Source organism: Gymnoscopelus braueri (assembly GCF_963280865.1).
Source record: "Gymnoscopelus braueri genome assembly, chromosome: 7".
NCBI lineage: Eukaryota > Metazoa > Chordata > Actinopteri > Myctophiformes > Myctophidae > Gymnoscopelus > Gymnoscopelus braueri.
The window spans coordinates 54689052-54709051 of record NC_137608.1 but is presented as its reverse complement, the minus strand read 5'-3'; the positions used below and the strand labels follow the sequence as shown (position 1 = coordinate 54709051).

Here is a 20000-nt window from a genome sequence, read left to right as displayed (position 1 = left end):
TCTACAAGCTCACAACGCGTCGCATCGCCAGGCGTTGTGAAGCCTACATGACTGCTTTATTTTAGTGTAACTCGAACACACACTGCTCGGTATGGGTTAAATAAATTAATATACAAACGTATTCCATTCATGGCCAGTGTTTCCCCTAGCCAGAAGCTGAAGGTGTGGGGCAGGACTGCACAAAATGTTCTCAAAATGCATATTTATGCTCAAACACGAAGTCTTACATCTTATATAGTACATGTGCACAGTAATAATCTGTATAGTTTACATATGAATTGTCTCCAGATTTAGGAAAATATACTGCCTGAGAGCATTTGAGCATTATATCAATGCATTTTTTTAATGTATTTTTTACAGAAAAAATCATACTGTAGCTTGTCTGATTTAAGGGGTGGTGGCCCACCACTGCTTAATGCATTCAGGGGAAACACTGATGGTGATGTGATTGGTATCATAATCTGTCATTCATGTAGGCTACTAGCCTACTTACATGAAAGATAGTTCGGCTTGCAAGTAGTTAGGTTTGTGCGTGTGTGTGTGTGTGTGTGTGTGTGTGTGTGTGTGTGTGTGTGTGTGTGTGTGTGTGTGTGTGTGTGACTTGACAGGCAGCCAGGCGGGCGGGAGAAACCATTTCTTATTGGCTTTCCAATGTTTGGTCGTATTCTGGTTCTTCATGTTGTAAAATCGGGGCGTTTCGGGGATATTTGAAGGCGTGTTATTTAAATGACGCTCGGTTTCAGCCGTAAGATTTATCAAAGCTCCGACCAAATGTACGCTAGGATTGGCTGTATAGGATCGCTTGATAAATGTCACGGCGAAATATAGGCTAAAATATAAGCCGTTTTTTACACTCCATTGAAAAATGAGGGCCACTGTCTTCAAATATAAGAATACAAGTTTAATGGGAATATAACAACGTTTCGGTCTATTAGAGCCAGTGGTTCTCAACCTGTGGGCCAGGTCCTCAGATGACAGTGAAGTGACAATTTAAGGACTTTTAAGACCTTTTGAATACCTCCAAAAAGAGGAGAGAGAAAACGAAAAAGACCATTAATGCATCAAAAGCAATCGACAAACTATACTATAACAAGACATGAGTAGTCATGTATACCACCTTGCTTTCAGACCCCCCCCCCCCCCCCCCCCCGGTCTAAAGTCGTCTGCCTACAACACAGAGGAGGTGTAAAGTAACTAAGTACATTGACTCAAGTACTGTATAAGCGGGCGTCTGTTGTCCATCAACAACACAGCCGGCGATAGGAAATAGGAAAACGCCGTTCGCGTAAAGTAACTAAGTACATTAACTCAAGTACTTTTCTTTAATTTTGTCCTATATATTACTATTACTCTGTGCCACGGTGATTCGAACCGACGGCAGGCGTGTGTAGTAGGCATAGAGGCAAGTACCCCTAGAGGCGAGAGGCGTGTCTAATACCATAGCTTGGGACGACGACACCGCCCGTTCAGAGTATGGGAAAGTGGGAAAGTATCCCCATTGGCTTAAAGGACAGCCAATGATTGAAAACATGTCTTGAATATGTCGAACACATGGATGACTAGTAGGTCAGTCTCTTCTAAGACCAGCATGCTTTGCAAGCTGGTAAAAACTGGTCATTGGCCAAATTGTCAAATAATAAAGGAAAGGCAAAAATTATGAAAACAGATGATCTACAACGCAAGTCGTTGTGTGCTTGTAGATCTGCTATTTTCACAATATGTAGGCCTATCTGTTCAACCGAAAATGTAATGCCTCAACTCCTATATTCTAAGTGATTATCAGGGTGGGGGGGTCCCCAGTTCAAATATGATTATTTGTGGGGGGGTCCCCAGTTCAAATATGATTATTTGTGGGGGGGTCCCCAGTTCAAATATGATTATTTGTGGGGGGGTCCCCAGTTCTTTTTTGCTTCATCATAGAATAGTATCAAAAGTGAAATTAGCAGATCTACAAGCTCACCAGCTTGTGAGTTTGGAAACTAATTTTAGGAATTAGTTCCTGGAACCAAAGCCATCCAGGCTCCTGGTGAATCATGACCATAAGACATTTGATTCTGTGTCAAAAAATATATAATTATAATATATTATATACTATACTTAATAAATACCCTTTTTGTGCTGTTTTCACATTTTCTTTGACAGAATCAAATACTTTATGGTCATGATTCACCAGCAGCCTGGATGGCTTGGTTCCAGGCTTAAAAACGTTCTCTAATCTCTAATGGGTTTTCTATATGTGGCACCACAAAATGGCCCTAACTGGTACAGTATGCCCTAAAGTAGCCTACAAAAACACAAGTAATACAAACAATAATATGAAATAATAATCTATTGTCCCTTACAAGTTGTAATCCTTACGTAAGGGTTCATTTATTCTCCATAGCATGATGGTGTAACTTGCCAAAAAGAACAGATCTACAAAAACCAGCAGCGTTGCGTTGTTAGTTTGTAGATACACGCGTCACGTGTTGTTCTGTGTCTCTACCAGTGGTGGAAAAAGTAAGTAAAAGTATCAATACCACAATGAAGAAATACTCTGTTACAAGTAAAAGTCTATTGTTCAACATTTACCTGAGTAAAAGGTCTTTACACAGCGGGGGTGACGCGACACGAATAAACCACCCGAAAATGCGACGCGTCTGTCACCTTATTGCTGGCCTTCTCCAGGGCGCCACCATTGCCTCTTACAGGGGGCGCCGTTGAGTTTTTCTCTGTGTGATGCTTCATTCAATATCTGTTCACCTCTTCCCTAGTAGGCTACTGCAGGTGTAAATCAGTGTGTTGCCAGATTTTTCAAAAGAAACAAGCGGCCATGTCTATGAAAACAAGCCCAAAAGAAGCAACAAGGCTCAGTTTTACCACTTTGCATGGGCTATTTGAAAATATCAGATCAACAAGCTCACAATGTGTCACATCACAACATGTTGTGAGCTTGTAGTTCTGCCATTTTCAAAAAATATTGGGGAAAAAGGTAAAATATTTCGAATATTTTTGAAACATTTTAACACACATATTGTATGGGGATCCCTGGCACCACATATTTTCAGATGTGGGTCTGCAACTCTGCGGACAAATATGTGGAAATATGTGGAAAATTTGACTGATCCGTCTTGATCACTTGACTAAAGAGATAATATGTACCGATTTGCATTTGTAGGGGAAAAAAAAGTTTTGCGCAACCTCCTGCTTGCACTATAATAGGGCAATGTTAAAAGGGTGGCATTTGTTCCTCAACGTAGTGAAAATGTGCGTGCAACGTTTTACCGCAATCGGACACTGCGTTCATGATTTGCGGCATTTTGTTTAAAACTGGCCACTCCTACAAACTTTAGATGTCAATCTTAGCCAATCAGGATGGAATATGAAAAATCTAACCGATCCATCTTGATCACATGACTATAAAGATCATGTGTACTCTGAAGGAGTAATATCCAAAAGTTTGTTTTACAATGATCTTGAACGCTGCCTTCAGGTAGAACATGGAAAGGACACATGGTTCAGCACACCTGGGGAAAAACACATGTGGTGAATGTGGAGGTTGGCTTCTCTTGTATTTTCTCTTAAAAGACAGTTAAGATAAAATACTGTATGAGTGAAATTTAAGAAAACATGAGGCCAAAATATGTTTCTTATTCCTTTATTGATATTGTGACATTCCATTCAAACCAAGCAAATTAAAGCCAAAATCTAACATCTGAACTTCAAACCATTCATGGTCAGGGGTGCAGATCCCAGGGGGGAAGGAGGGGACATGTCTGACATGTTCCTCCAATAAAATATTTTTAAATAAATGATATAATTTAAAATCTATATTTAATAGAAGCTGATTCCACTTTTGAAATCATTCTAACATACAGTAAACACAATACTTTGTGAAGGTTTTGTTTTTGCCACCTGTGTGTCCTGATCATAAACAACTGACACATAAATGAATCCACAAGCTTCATCATCATCATCATCTTCATCATCATCACTTGTCCACAGAGCTGTTAACTAGTTTAATGAGTGAAGTTCAGCCAATATGAACGGATAGAAACACAACAGTGGAGCTGAAAAACGGAAAGTAAATAATACTGACCAAGGAATATCTAAACTGTCTGAATTAGACACATATTGTGTGTGTGTGTGTGTGTGTGTGTGTGTGTGTGTGTGTGTGTGTGTGTGTGTGTGTGTGTGTGTGTGTGTGTGTGTGTGTGTGTGTGTGTGTGTGTGTGTGTGTGTGTGTGTGTGTGTGTAGTGCTGTGTTGTCTGTTTTAACTCATCAACATTAAATCAGATAAACAGACAAACCTAAATGTTGTAAATATCATTAACTCAGTGTGTCCTGTCAGACCCCCTGCTGTGCAGAGGTCATCTGACTGTTTAGTTTAGATTTCTCAAATCATTTGAATTCAAATACATTTATTGGACTATTTATGTTTAGTTATGCTGCAGGAACACATTGGAAACAAGTGTTTCATTACACTTTAATGTGTTATCCTGGGTTTAAGTTGTTTTGTGATTTTGCTTGTATATCTTTTAGCAAGATCTAATCAAATCAAATCTCAAATGATTTGAATTAATGTGAAAGAATGAATGTTTGTAAAACCTGCAGTTAAACATGTGTTCATGTTCATGTGTTTGTAGTTAAATCATGTGATGTCAACCTCTAATGGATTATTTACATCATAACATTATAGTTTGTTTCATGCATTGAACATGGATTTGGTGTTTTGTTTTTTATACCAAATGTCAGACAAACTGTAAACATTGTGAACATTATTAGTTAGTTTAAAATCCTAGTGTTAACTCTATGTTGGGGATGTTATTGATGAGAAGATTCCTTGTTTGTGGTTCCCTCCTAAGTTGTAATGAGATCTGCTCCCCTGCTCATGATTACATATAAATCATTACTTAATATACATGATTGCATGTCATCAGTGTTTCATATTAATTTCCTAGACTGTGGCGGACCGACATTGTCTAATTTGGTTGGACGAGGGTCCACCCATCACCTCAGACCACCCTAGAGGGTCCAGGTCCACCCATCACCTCAGACCACCCTAGAGGGTCCAGGTCCACCCATCACCTCAGACCACCCTAGAGGGTCCAGGTCCACCCATCACAGGGAAACTGTGATGTATAATGATCGTAACACATTAATTATCACACATTATAAATGATTACATAATAAATGACTTATGGTCAATTATAAAATAGTAAAACCTTTTTCACAAACATGGCTGACTGACTTCTATTCAGATGGATATTAATATTAATGTTATGAAGAACTCTGATTGTGTGTTTGATCATCCTCCTATAATTCCACAAACCTCTGAGAGCAAAAACCTCCGAGAGCAAAAATGTGTGCCCGGTTCTTCTCACTGCCTGGAGCCAAATTGATCTGATTTTGCACACAGCCATTGCCCATTACCATCTGAACACAACTGCGAAGCCCTTTTTCAATTTCAACAAATCTCAGCTTATTATTAGCGTTTATGTGTCAAACAATGGGAGATCACACCGCACAGGGTTGCCACGTTTCGCGCGAGAAACAAGCAGCAAGGTCTATGAAAACAAGCCCAAACGAAGCGCAACCTACAAGCAACAAGGTCAACGAAAAGAAGGCCACACAAAGCTCCTTCACACATATACGTTGCCTCTTGGAAAACAGCAGATCTACAAGCTCACAACGCGTCCCCACACCCACCTGCACTTTCACAACCAACGCCAAAAGCACACTACCACCAATATTCGCCCTAAACCGCTTACAATAGGCGAACATGGCAACACCAACGTCTGCCCTCTGCCAGGGAGCCACAACAGGGCGCGCGACAGGACGTGCAATAACCCCACGTTTGCAACTACTTTCGCCTGCGCACTTCACCGGGTATATGGTCTAGTTTATATAATGTTTCAATATAGTTTATTACATGGCTTGGTTGAATGCTTGATTCTGATTGGTCACTCACTGAATTCAGCGGTCTTCTTTTGATTAATGACCTCTGAACTCAATAACAGACTGTTGTCTAATCAAAGACTCATAAATAATCAATACAGTAACTGAATATTGATTCTATTTTATCAACACTTCCCCTTGTTTTCTGAGGCGACCGTGTTGCTCTGGACAAACCTGGCATAAATTAATGGAATACTTTCATTATCGTAAGCAATGAAATCCTTTGTTTTGTTACTTTTGGGTTGATTTATTAATTTCTTTATTAAGTAGCCGTGTAATAAGCAGGATAATCAATGGGGAGCTGGTTATTATTGAGAACAAAAGCCCTTCAGGGTGATAAAGACCCTCTGCTATCGGGTCTAATCACCCTGTCTGGGTTTATTTCTCAATAATGACCGGCTCCTCATTGATTATCACTTTGTGTAGAACTCAGTACAAGTGTTGTCACTGACATGTTATGTTTGTGTTTTCTGACCACAGACACTATAACAGTTATTTGATGAATCTCCCACACTAATTATCCTTAGCATTTTGTTTAAAAGACACATCTGTTAAAAAGCTTGATGATGTCATCATTGTGCTGCTGTTATGACTATTTAAAAGCTTGATGATGTCATCATTGTGCTGCTGTTATGACTATTTAAAAGCTTGATGATGTCATCATTGTGCTGCTGTTATGACTATTTAAAAGCTTGATGATGTCATCATTGTGCTGCTGTTATGACTATTTAAAAGCTTGATGATGTCATCATTGTGCTGCTGTTATGACTATTTAAAAGATTGATGATGTCATCATTGTGCTGCTGTTATGACTATTCATATTTAAAAGCTGGACACGCATGTATTTCCTCCTCTCTCCACCAGGGGGCAGCAATGACTGTCTGCTTCTCTGAAAACACACCCAGGTGTTCTGTGGAAAGACAATAAACCAATAAGAATCAGAATGTATTAACTGTGTGAACATGTTAACACTTTAGAACAACCTTCCCTTATATTCAATGAACTGAATCATTGGAAAGTCTGGTGATGCAAGGTTATGCTGACTCTCTCACTGCGCCTCGCCATTGTGCCTCGTTAAACATGTTTATATTTGATTAATGAATATTTGATTGATGAAGCAATACATCTGACCACATTGTCAACAGTGTCGTCTGATACAACTTTAAATTCTTTGATTATTGAATTTGATTATTAGATTAATTATGATAAGAAATTAAATTTGTTATATCTCTGAAAATCAATGTTCAAAGTAGTTGAATAAGTTAATTAATTCAGTAGTTTGTATTAGTATCCAAGTCTAGTTGTTTCACTTCTTACACCAGCATGTTGTTTTGTGAATGTGTTTTATACACTTTTATACATTTTAAATAAAAGTGAATTAAAAAGAAAGAGGGAGTGAACCTGGGTGTGTGGGAGGAGTCTAAAGATCGTCATTGGTTGTCGGCACCAGAATACGACCTGATAGAAGAAGAAGAGCGACAGTTAAAACACACCGACAGACAGACAGACAGACAGACAGACAGACAGACAGACAGACAGACAGACAAACTCTGTTAAAGGGACACTGCCACAGTGTGGGACATAAATCATATGTATTGTTTGTATAACACAACAACACAATAACATTAGGGTTCAGTCATCAGGGTCACATGTTGCATCAGAACTAATGTGAACATTTGACTCTTATTTAGGACTAAATGTAACACTGATGTATTAAAGCTAAATGTGACAACATAGAACACACTTTGACCTCTAACTAGGTCGTCTAAACTGGTCTAAACCGGTTAAGGTTCTAAATTTAAACCAATGTAAACCAGTTTAGGTTGTGGCTTTACATGTTTGTTTGTATGTTTGTTTGTTTGCATTTCTGTGAGGGTTCCACATGTCATGTGATCCTCTGTTGATCTGACCTCATTTCTTCCACTGGTAGTATAATACTTAATTAACATGTTAATTAAACATGTTAATTCAACATGTAATAAACATGTTAATTAAACATGCTAATCACCTCGTTTCTTCCACTGGAAGTAGATGAATCCAGACAGGAACAAGACCAGACCCAGAACCAGACCTGATGCTCCCATGGCCACCTTGTTCTTCACTGACTCTGGCATGGAGAAATCTGTCAACACAAATATTATATTATAATAATGATATGATATGATATGATATGATATGATATTATATTATTACAGTAGATTAAAACACCTTGTTCTTCATTGACTCTGGCATGGAGTCATCTGACAATAATATGACAACAACCAAACACAGTATGTGATATAAGACAGAGTACAGTACAGTTAAACTGTACAGTAAACAGATTACAATAAAGTAAACTATATCAGTGGCCAACTACTGAAGAAGCAGCCAACTATGTTTTATTGTGTATAATATGTTTAGTACAGGTAGCTAACATGTGGATGTGGGAGCAGCCATTAGTAAACAAAGATGATGTACCTCATCTAGACAAGACACTTATAAGCTCTAAGTAGGTGAGACTCCTGTCATGACCTTCTAATTAAAATGGTTACTTTTTAGGAGTTTAAGTTTTCATGTATTTTTATTGTTATTTTTATGGAGTGCTGTTTTTACTTTCTGTAAAACAAATATACCTTCAGGTAAAAATAGAGAATAATCCTTTAACCCTTAAAACAGAGTGTAGTGTAACACATTACAGTAGATTACAGTAGAGTACAGTAGATTACAGTAACTGACCCCAGTCCATCTTGATAGGCGCGGTCAGGCTGGGATGTTCCACCATGCATGTGATCTTCTCTCCTGATCTGTAACACTCACACACACACACACACACACACACACACACACACACACACACACACACACACACACACAAACACTACAATTAGTCACCATAGCATTAGACTGTCATAGGCATTAAGATAAGCTTATACTGATATTTTCTCCCCCTAAAATAATCATGACGTGCTGCGTCCTCAAGTTGAATGTGTGTCCATGTGGATCTGCTAAGCGGCCCCTCCTCCCCGCCCGGTCTGGCAGTGAGTGAGCAGCTGTTAATTAACACTAACATTAGGACAGATTGTGAAAGTAGCCGATCTACACGCTGAAACACACCGTGATTCAACACATTGATCCGTTGATCTTTGTTAATATTTTGTTTTCAAACCTGTTTGACTATTTTTGTGTAGAAGTGTGAATGCCCCGCTGGGCTCTCCTCCGCTCTAGTGTTTATTGTGTATTCCACTATTCCCTCCCCATTGCAGGAAAAATAGGAAGGCAAGAGGCAGAAGAAACTTAGCAACGAGATACGCACGTAAAAGCGTATTCCTGTGTGTGTATTCATGTATAATGCGCTCGTGCGCGGGTCTCTGTGTGCCTTCGTCATGCGTGCACGACGACAAGCTTGCTGCGTGGTTGTGTCTGGAGTGGACTGGTGATAAACATGGTCGGGACTCGGGAGGAATCTTGTGTGTGTGTGTGTGTGTGTGTGTGTGTGTGTGTGTGTGTGTGTGTGTGTGAGTGTGTGTGTGTGTGTGTGTGTGTGTGTGTGACTTAATATTAGCCTACCAATTAATGGGCCATATTCAGCAAGTGAGTAACACTTGTTTTATTTTGAATGAATATATGTATAGGTGTCTATTAAGTGTGTATTTCCATGTATTGGTGTCTGTTAGGTGTGTACCTGGGTGTATACTCCAGGTAGGAGTGGTACTGGTAGTACCAGTAGAGGTGTGTATTTCTATGTATAGGTGTCTGTTAGGTGTGTACCTGGGTGTGTACTCCAGGTAGGAGTGGTACTGGTAGTACCAGTCTCCATCAGACAGCTCATCGGTAGAGGAGAGACCAGAGGTCAAAGGTTCTTGACCTATCCACCAGGTCACCAGGATCACTTTAGGATAGAAGTCGTAGCTGCTGCACCTCAGCATGTGAGTGTGTTCACCACGACGAGGGGGAGTCTCTGACTTCAGTCTCACTTTGGGCTCCACTCCTAAAAAATATGATGATTATTATTATTATTATTATTATTATTATTATTATTATTACCCGTACTATTATTATACCAGTCATAGGAAAATGTCATTATCATTAATAATTGTTTATCATCCAAATGAAATCCAAATGATCCAGAAAGCCGCAAAACACTTGGTCTTCAACCAGCCAAAATGTTCACGTTTCCTGGCTCTCCCCCGTTCTCCTCTCCCTCCATTGGCTCCCAGTTGCTGCCCTCACAGAGTACAAAACACTGATGTTGGCCTACAAAGCAACCAAAGGTATGACACCCCCATATCTTCAAACCTGTTCCAACCCTACAACCCCTCCCGCTCACTCAGATCAGCTAACACAGGGAAGCTGTCAGAACCTTCTCTATAACACCCTGGACAACGCTCCACACGTCCTAGACTCTTCTCTCTTCTCTAAAACACCCTGGACAATGCTCCACACGTCCTAGACTCTTCTCCCTTCCCTAAAACACCCTGGACAACGCTCCAAACGTCCTAGACTCTTCTCCCTTCCCTAAAACAACCTGGACAACGCTCCACACGTCCCAGGCTCTTCTGCCTTCTCTGAAACACCCTGGACAACGCTCCACACGTCCTAGACTCTTCTCCCTTCCCTAAAACACCCTGGACAACGCTCCAAACGTCCTAGACTCTTCTCCCTTCCATAAAACAACCTGGACAACGCTCCACACGTCCTAGACTCTTCTTACTTATCTAAAACACCCTGGACAACGCTCCACACGTCCTAGACTCTTCTCCCTTCCCTAAAACACCCTGGACAACGCTCCACATGTCCCAGACTCTTCTCCCTTCCCTAAAACAACCTGGACAACGCTCCACACGTCCCAGACTCTTCTCCCTTCCCTAAAACACCCTGGACAATGCTCCACACGTCCTAGGCCGCCACATGCGGCCCCCACCTTCACTTAATGCGGCCCGCACGTTAATATCGGAACACTGATATATCATTGATTTCAGCTGTTACAATCCCAAACATGAAAACATCACCCGCTTTAATTATACTATATTAGTAGCTTATTGACTAGTATTAAAATTCTATTGTCTTTTTTATGTCCAATGTATTTGTATTTAAGTTAACATAAGTTATACTTATGTTAAAATTAACATAAGTATAACTAAATGCATTTGACATTAAAACAAAACTTTTCAGGATTCCAATTCAAAAATAGCAAAAGAAAATCAGGATTCCAATTCAAAAATAGCAAAAATAGCAGATCTACAAGCTCAAAACGTGCCGCACTGCGACATGTTTTGAGCTTGTAGATCGGCTACTTTTGTGTGACATAGAATGGTGAAGTACGGCATTAAATTACGTAAAGAGTGTGTCCCTGTGGAGTTAGTGAGGAAATATAGTGGCCCTATCCATCGTCAAAGTTGCATCACCCCTGCTTTAGACTGATGAATGATGATAGGTTATTTGTTTACTTATGATCCTAGATTACTATTTCTATGCATTTCATGTTTTATCTTGTGTTTTCCTTGCTTACTGTAAATCACTCTGGATTAAGAGCGTCTGATAAATGCCTACATTGTAAATTGTAACAGTAAATGTCAGTGTTTGGCCACCAGCTGGCACTAGAGAACAACATGTCATAGAATACTGTAGATTCTACATCAGAGTCTACAGTTTTCTACAATGTAGAATGCATTTATTTAATCTAAGGGACAGCGCCCTCTAGCGGCACTGGCGTCAGGACGTCGGTGCTCCATAGAGCAGTGGTTCTCAACCTGTGGGGGGTGGGACCATGATTGTTTTGGGGGGTCCCCAGATGTCAGTGAAGTGACAATTTAAGGACTCTAAAGACCTTTTTAGTACCCAAAACAAAGTAAGAAAGAAAAGAAAATTACTGCATCAAAAGTAATCAACAAACTATAAAAACGTGTCAAACATATTATTGGCCAAATTGTTAAATAATATAAGAAAAAGGCAAACATTTTCAAAATAGCCGATCTACAAGCTCACAACGCCTCGCTTTGTGAGGTGTTTTGAGCTTTTAGATCTGCTATTTTCACAATATTTATCTGTGGAACAGAGCCAAACTAAATGTAATTCCTACAATTCCAAGTGCTTGTCAGGGTGGGGGTCCCCAGTTCACATATGATTATTTCAGGGGGTCCCCAGTTCACATATGATTATTTCAGGGGGTCCCCAGTTCACATATGATTATTTCAGGGGGTCCCCAGTTCACATATGATTATTTCAGGGGGTCCCCAGTTCACATATGATTATTTCAGGGGGTCCCCAGTTCACATATGATTATTTCAGGGGGTCCCCAGTTCAAATATGATTATTTTAGGGGGTCCCCAGTTCAAATATGATTATTTCAGGGGGTCCCCATTTCACATATGATTATTTAAGGGGGTCCCCAGTTCACATATGATTATTTCAGGGGGTCCCCAGTTCACATATGATTATTTTAGGGGGTCCCCAGTTTAAATATGATTATTTAGGGGGTCCCCAGTTCAAAAATGATTATTTCAGGGGGTCACGGCCTGAAAAGGTTGAGAACCAGTGACATAGAGGTGTGTTTTATCCTGCATGGTTCTTTTTAAAGTTCATTTAAAAACATTAATCCTGGTGTCTCTATTTTAGGAAGGTCATTATATGTAGGTGAAAACACTCAGAAATAGATCTATATGTTTCATTTATACTCTGTGTACGATGGTGACACCACATGCTGTGAGCTTGTAGATCTGCTATTTTTTGAAGGATCGTGAAAATATGTGTAACTCTTTAGATAGATATATTTTTTTTAAAGCGAACATTTGTCAAATGTTTTGTTCCAGGGACCCAGAAGCAAAGATTTGAGTTACAAATGTTCACTTTAAAAATATATATATTATTTGCACAAATGTTCAAGATTTTTCAAAAATAGCAGATCTACAAGCTCATAGCGCAGCACTCGGTGCCGCGCTATGAGCTTGTAGATCTGCTATTTTTGAATAGCCAAATAAATCATAAATAACAGAGATTCGTTCCCGGATTGAATGTGTTAAGGAATGTTTTATAATCATTATCAGATCAATATTAACACCATTAATCATCTCTGAATAGAATGATTTATTATGATGTCATGTTATAGTTTATGAGGTGATGAGTGTTGAGTGCTGCTCTGAGATCAGCTCACCTCTCTTGTTCAGAACAGAGGAGTAGTAGAGCTCAATGTTGCGTTTGCAGAATAACTCTCGTTGTGCTCTCCTATAAGCCAGTTCTGTAGGATCTTTATTGGCGCGCTCTGCGTTCTTCACACCAAGCTCAGTGTATCCAACCCACTGATCTACTCTACTGTCCCACCTGATGATCTCATCACCATCGAAATTCATTGAGTATATGTACTGTATGTCCTTCAGCTCACTGGAGTTAAACACACAGCGTTTAGCCGTATAGAACACATATCCATCTGGAAATAGACAATTAAAATGTTCAGTTTTATTATCATCTGTACAATATCAACACTAGGCTAACTGCCCCCTATCGGCCAAATATGTCACTACATAAAGTCTAAAATAGGTGCGTGTGCGTGTCCGTGTGCGTCTGTCTGTCTGTCTGTCTGTCTGTGTGTGTGTGTGTGTGTGTGTGTGTGTGTGTGTGTGTGTGTGTGTGTGTGTGTGTGTGTGTGTGTGTGTGTGTGTGTGTGTGTGTGTGTGTGTGTGTGTGTGTCCGTGTCTGCGTGTGTGTAATAGGAGGAAGGCGGGGCTACTAGCAGCACGTGGTGGAAAAAGTACTCAAATGTTTTACTTAAGTAAAAGTATCAATTCTGCAATATAGAAATACTCTGTTACAAGTAAAAGTCCAGAATTCAAAATGTACTTGAGTAAAAGTACAAAAGTATTGGTATGAAAATATACTTAAAGTATCGAAAGTAAAAGTACTCATTGTGCAGAATGTCCCATTTCAAGTTTTCAAATGTATGAAAATCCTTTGAAAATAGCAGATCTACAAGCTCACAATGTGTCGCATCACGATGCATTGTGAGCTTGTAGATCTTCTATTTTCAAATGGCCAAAATGTATATAGGGGTTAAGTGGTTAATGTATGTTTTGTAATAATAATAATATGATAATAATCTAAATCTACAAAGTAACTAGTAACTAAAGTTTTTAAGTAAATGTAGTGGAGTAAAAGTACAATATTTGGATCAGAGATGTAGTGGGGTAGAAGTAAAAGTATTGAAAACTGGAAAGACTCAAGTAAAGTACAAATACCTCAAAATTGTAGAGTAAAAACAAAGTACAGTACTTAAGTAAATCTACTCAGTTACTTTCCACCACTGCTAGCAGCCCACACACTGACTGTAACTCACTGTGAGAGACGAGGGAGCGTCTTCAGGTGAATGGGACAAGTGATTAAGAACCATTGTAAAAAACTAATTAAAGCACGTAACGGGCTAGCCCCGCCTTTCCTCAATGACCTCATCAAAGACCCCTAAGGTCGACTAACAAAAGGTCTAGAGGAGACCGAGCCTTCACTGTGGCCGCCCTGAGGCTCTGGAATAGCTTTCCTTTTAATATAAGAGCCTCTCCGTCCATAATCATTTATAAATCACTATTAAAGATCTACTTCTTTTCCCTGGCCTTTGAACACAGTTAAACAGTTACATCACAACCATTGTCTCTACCTCACTATTTTATGCTTTGCATTTTTAATCGCTGCTTGTATTTTGAATTTTTTTATATCGTATTTTTGCACTGTATGAACTGTAACATTGTTGTTTTTTGATGTGTTATTGTGCCTCTTTGGTTGGCCTTGGTCATTGTAATGTGCTCTATAAATAACATTTGAGTTGAGTTGAGTTGAGTGTCATTTTTTTATTTCTTTGGCTATTAAAAAATAGCAGATATACAAGCTCATAGCGTGGCACTCGGTGCCGCGCTATGAGCTTGTAGATCTGCTATTTTTTTTTAAATCATGAAAGTTTGCTTAAATCTTTGAATATACTGCTCTAAATAACTAAGGGAACACTTTGATGCCTTAATTCTTTTGAGCAGTTTTTGTTAGCAGTATGTACACAGTTCATGAAAACTCAAAATAAAGAAGGGATCAAAGTGTTCCCTACATTTCTTTGAGCAGTTATATATACTTTTAAAGCAGACATTTGTAACTCCAATCTTTGCTTCTGGGGATTCTACAAATGTCTAACAGTTCCAAAAATAAAAAATATAAAAAGATAGCAGATCTACAAGCTCATAGCGTGGCACTCGGTGCCGATGAGCTTGTAGATCTGCTATTTTTGAACAGCCAAAGAAATCTAAATGACAGATGTGTGTTCCCTGATTGAATGGGTTAAACATTTTCATTCATGTTAAATATATTCAACCGTTTTAGTTAATAACTATTGTGTTCATAGTATTCATGTACCTTTCACTGGTGGTTTCTTCAAGGCAGTGAGAAAGCCGTCCAGCTGGCCTTTGCAGTAGTGCTGATCACCCACAGCTCTTGCATAACCTCCTGCCAAGGTCATAGGATCTACAAACGGAGGCTGAGGCTCCACCATCTTCCCTTTGTTGTAGTCTGCGTACCGCAACACTTCACCATCCAGTCCCATCATCCACTCTTTATATGAGTCTTTAACTGTGTCTGAACAGCCAAGGAGTTGAATGTGCTCATGGAACACTGGAAATAAAACAAAGATGACATTAAATACAAATAACAATCATCATCATCATCATCATCATCATCTGCTTCATCATCATCATCATCATCATCATCATCATCATCATCATGTTAAACAGTCATGAAGTATCTTCCTGTCAAACATTTTATTCAACAGATTTAAATGTTTTTATAATATTATGAAACAGATTCATAATGATTTATTTCAGGATGTGAACATAACATTATATAATATAATGTAATATAATATACAGTGGTGGAAAAAGTACTCTAATGTTTTACTTAAGTAAAAGTATCAATACTGCAATGTAGAAATACTCTGTTACAGTCCAGAATGTTTTATTTACTTGAGTAAAAGTACAAAAGTATTGGTATCAAAATCTACAAAGTACCAAAAGTAGAAAGTACTCATTATGCATAATGTCCCATTTCACGAGTTTTCAAATGTATAACAATATTTTGAAAATAGCAGATCTACAAGCTCACAATGTGTCGCGATGCGACGCATTGTGAGCTTGTAGATCTGCTATTTTCTAATGGTCTAAATGTATATAGGGCTGAAGTGTATGTTTTGTAATCAAAATCTACAAAGTAACTAGTAACTAAAGTTTTCAAATAATTGAAGTGGAGTAAAAGTATAATGTTTGCCTCTGAAATGTAGTGAACATTGTAGTGTAGTGAAATAGTGAAAATTGGAAGTACTCCAGTCAAGTAAAAATATGTATTAGAACGTAATTTGTTTATGTTGAACAGCTCACTTTAGGATATAAGCTTTATATTATTTTATCACTTGATTTGCCTAGAGAAAGAATATGATATTGACTGACAGGTTGAAATGACTGCTGAGCTGCACTGGAAGGCTTGCAGCAGGCAGAGACCTTTTGTGGTTTGTCCCAAGATTTGATAGATTTAATGCAAACGTGAATCATTTGATTTTCTCATGTATTTAACCTGATGTTATTAATGATTTAATGTACTCATGTATAATTGCTGATAATATGCAGTATAATTGCATTTACTGAATTATGCTCATATATAATATATATAAGACACATCTTGGGGGAAATTTAACCCCTCAGTATGCCCATATATGGCCTCCCTGAAGGCCACAGGCCTGCTAACAGGGTGGAGTTTACTCTGAAATCTCCATGGCGGGGAATATGTTGTTCCTCCGTCGCCACGGGTAACATGCAGTATTTTATACGTTTTTATAATTGACCCTTCTGTGTATAACCCGTTCAAAAGGTCCCTGAGGTTCTGGGATCTCCTGTCTGTAATCACACCGATTACACAATCAGCATGTGTGTGTGTGTGTGTGTGTGTGTGTGTGTGTGTGTGTGTGTGTGTGTGTGTGTGTGTGTGTGTGTGTGTGTGTGTGTGTGTGTGTGTGTATGTTATTAGTGTGTATTATTCATAAGTCAGGTTGCACAGTGTAAAATAATTGATCCAAAGCCTGTTGGTTCGGGCCTTGAGGCTGAGCTACCGCTTACCAATGGTATTATAAATAATAACACTATGAATAAACTGTATGTATATTTGATATATCAATATAACAGTATGTTATTCAGTATATAATCAATATACATAATGTTTATTTATATTAATAACAATGTAGCTATATATTTCATATATCAAAAGATATATAGAATGTATGTATAATATTAACAATATAAATATACTGTGTGTTTTAATAATATAAATATAAAAATATAAATATCCATGTATTTTATATAACAAGAGTACATCTATTAATGAATATTTTATATAATAAGTGTAGATTTATAAAAGTATCTTTAATATAATAACATCAATATAATGTACTTACTTCCTGGGATCGCTTTGACATGAAGTACAGAGGAGAGGATGAGGAGGGTGGCTGTAATCTTCATCATCGATGATCAAAACTGAACTGAATTTAATAGATGAGAATAAACAGATGAGAATAAACAGATGAGCAGGGAATCATAGCTACACATTGACATGTTGTCATGTCATACGAAAGCAGGGAATCATAACTACACATTGACATGTTGTCATGTCATACGAAAGCAGGGAATCATAACTACACATTGACATGTTGTCATGTCGTATGAAAGCAGGAATCATAACTACACATTGACATGTTGTCATGTCATATGAAAGAGGGAATCATAACTACACATTGACATGCTGTCATGTCATATGAAAGCAGGAATCATAACTACACATTGACATGTTGTCATGTCATATGAAAGCAGGAATCATAACTACACATTGACATGTTGTCATGTCATATGAAAGCAGGAATCATAACTACACATTGACATGTTGTCATGTCATATGAAAGCAGGAATCATAGCTACACATTGACATGTTGTCATGTCATATGAAAGCAGGAATCATAGCTACACATTGACATGTTGTCATGTCATATGAAAGCAGGGAATCATAACTACACATTGACATGTTGGTTGTACAGTTTGACCCACCAGTTTAGGAGATATGGCTTATAGAGTGATGTGTAGCAGAGATACAGAGAGCTGAATAAACAGAACCTGAAAGGTTCACTTCTGTGATCTGTGACATTTTAACACCTATCCCAGAATGCATTGCTTGAAAGGTGGGGGTCTGAGAGGGCCCAGGTATACATGACTAGTACAGCCACCACAATGTGATGGATAAAAGTAGGTGTGGCCATTTTAATGGCCAGGAGTAATTTTATACTAAAAACTAAGGGTTGGAATGGATTCAGGACCCCTGAAAACCTATAATTAGACATCTCACAAGTTCATTTTGGCCAATTTGAATTGTTCCAGGTTTTTCCCCAGGCCCTCCGGGTACCCCAACTTTGATTGAATCCCACAAAGTATCCCAAGGGAGTTGGGTTAGAACAAATTGAGAGGTGTTTGTAGACACCTTTATGAACATGTTTGTGAAGAAAGCTAGTGTTAAGCATTTATTTTACAGATTGGTCAGACATTAGGCTAACTTTCCCTAACTAATTATCTAACCCAGTGCACAATACTACTACTAATAAAAATAACACATTTAGCTCCTACTAGTGTTGTTAGGTAGAGTAAACCTGACTCTAGAACTACCAGAAGGGCCCTGATCATATGGGCTTAAATGACACAACACACTGTGTGTGTGTGTGTGTGTGTGTGTGTGTGTGTGTGTGTGTGTGTGTGTGTGTGTGTGTGTGTGTGTGTGTGTGTGTGTGTGTGTGTGTGTGTGTGTGTGTGTGTCAGCGTCGCTGGTAAAATGCTGTTCATGTTCATTAAACATCAATCTAAGCCTCATTACATCTCACCGCTGACACCATCAAATGTCTTTAAAAACACACTGGTCATGTGATCAAAGTGTCACATGAGAAGGATGCGTGTGTGTGTGTGTGTGTGTGTGTGTGTGTGTGTGTGTGTGTGTGTGTGTGTGTGCGTGTGTGCGTGCGTGCGTGCGTGCGTGCGTGCGTGCGTGCGTGCGTGCGTGCGTGCGTGCGTGCGTGCGTGTATGAATAAACTGTATGTATATTTGATATATCAATATAACAGTACGTTATTCAGTATATAATCAACAGACATAATGTTTATTTATATTAATAACAATATAGATATATATTTCATTTATCAAAAGATACAGATAATGTATGTATAACAATATAACTATACTGTATGTTTTAATAATATAAATATAACAATATAAATATACTCTAATATATTACAGATAAGAATAAACAGATGAGAATAAACAGATCAGAATAAACAAATCAGAATAAACAGACCAGAATAAACACATGTTTACCTCAAGAGAAGTTCTGGAGTCTGAAAGAGAATGAAGGAGGACTCGTTTTATAGTTTAGAAGAATCAGCCAATCAGATTAAAGATATGATGTTACATCATCTGTTTCCAGAAAGACGACAGTGTGGATTATTGCACATATTCATGTATATAGCTGCTGCTTATACACCTTATGTCTCCTTATGTACATACATACTGTACCTTATGCACCTTATATCTCCTCATATACACACTGTACCTTATGCATCTTATGTCTAACCTCATGTACATACTGTATCTTATACACCTTATGTCTCCTTATGTACATAATGTACCTTATGCACCTTATGTCTCCTCATGTACACACTGTACCTTATGCACCTTATGTCTCCTTATGTACATACTGTACCTTATGCATCTTATGTCTAACCTCATGTACATACTGTATCTTATGCACCTTATGTCTCCTTATGTACATAATGAACCTTATGCACCTTATGTCTCCTCATGTACACATGTACCTTATGCACCTTATGTCTCCTCATGTACACACTGTATCTTATGCACCTTATGTCTCCTTATGTACATACTGTATCTTATGCACCTTATGTCTCCTTATGTACATACTGTACCTTATGCACCTTATGTCTAACCTAATGCACATACTGTACCTTATATACCTTATGTCTAACCT

General features: G+C 38.5%; 2 protein-coding genes across 3 annotated transcripts in view; both read right to left on the bottom strand.

Annotated features, from left to right (window-relative positions):
• Positions 1-19428, bottom strand: part of LOC308088127 (H-2 class II histocompatibility antigen, E-S beta chain-like) — a 124289-nt gene extending 104861 nt beyond the window's left edge. Inside the window, exon 1 of one of the 2 annotated variants that reach the window (XM_080432497.1) lies at positions 19331-19428. The gene's annotated coding sequence lies outside the window, so the exon portion shown is untranslated. The remainder of the gene's footprint in view (positions 1-19330) is intronic. The other variant, XM_080432494.1, reaches the window with a different exon arrangement.
• The window catches only part of LOC308088129 (H-2 class II histocompatibility antigen, E-S beta chain-like), a 16857-nt gene continuing 1007 nt past the window's right edge, over positions 4151-20000 (bottom strand). Inside the window, exons 2-9 of the mRNA XM_080432500.1 lie at positions 17379-17462; positions 15299-15553; positions 13068-13340; positions 9686-9905; positions 8654-8721; positions 7947-8060; positions 7340-7396; positions 4151-6848 (exon numbers count right to left, since the gene is read on the bottom strand). Coding sequence (XP_080288626.1) covers positions 7359-7396; positions 7947-8060; positions 8654-8721; positions 9686-9905; positions 13068-13340; positions 15299-15553; positions 17379-17445 — 1035 coding nt within the window. The 5' untranslated portion in view covers positions 17446-17462 and the 3' untranslated portion in view covers positions 4151-6848; positions 7340-7358. The remainder of the gene's footprint in view (positions 6849-7339; positions 7397-7946; positions 8061-8653; positions 8722-9685; positions 9906-13067; positions 13341-15298; positions 15554-17378; positions 17463-20000) is intronic.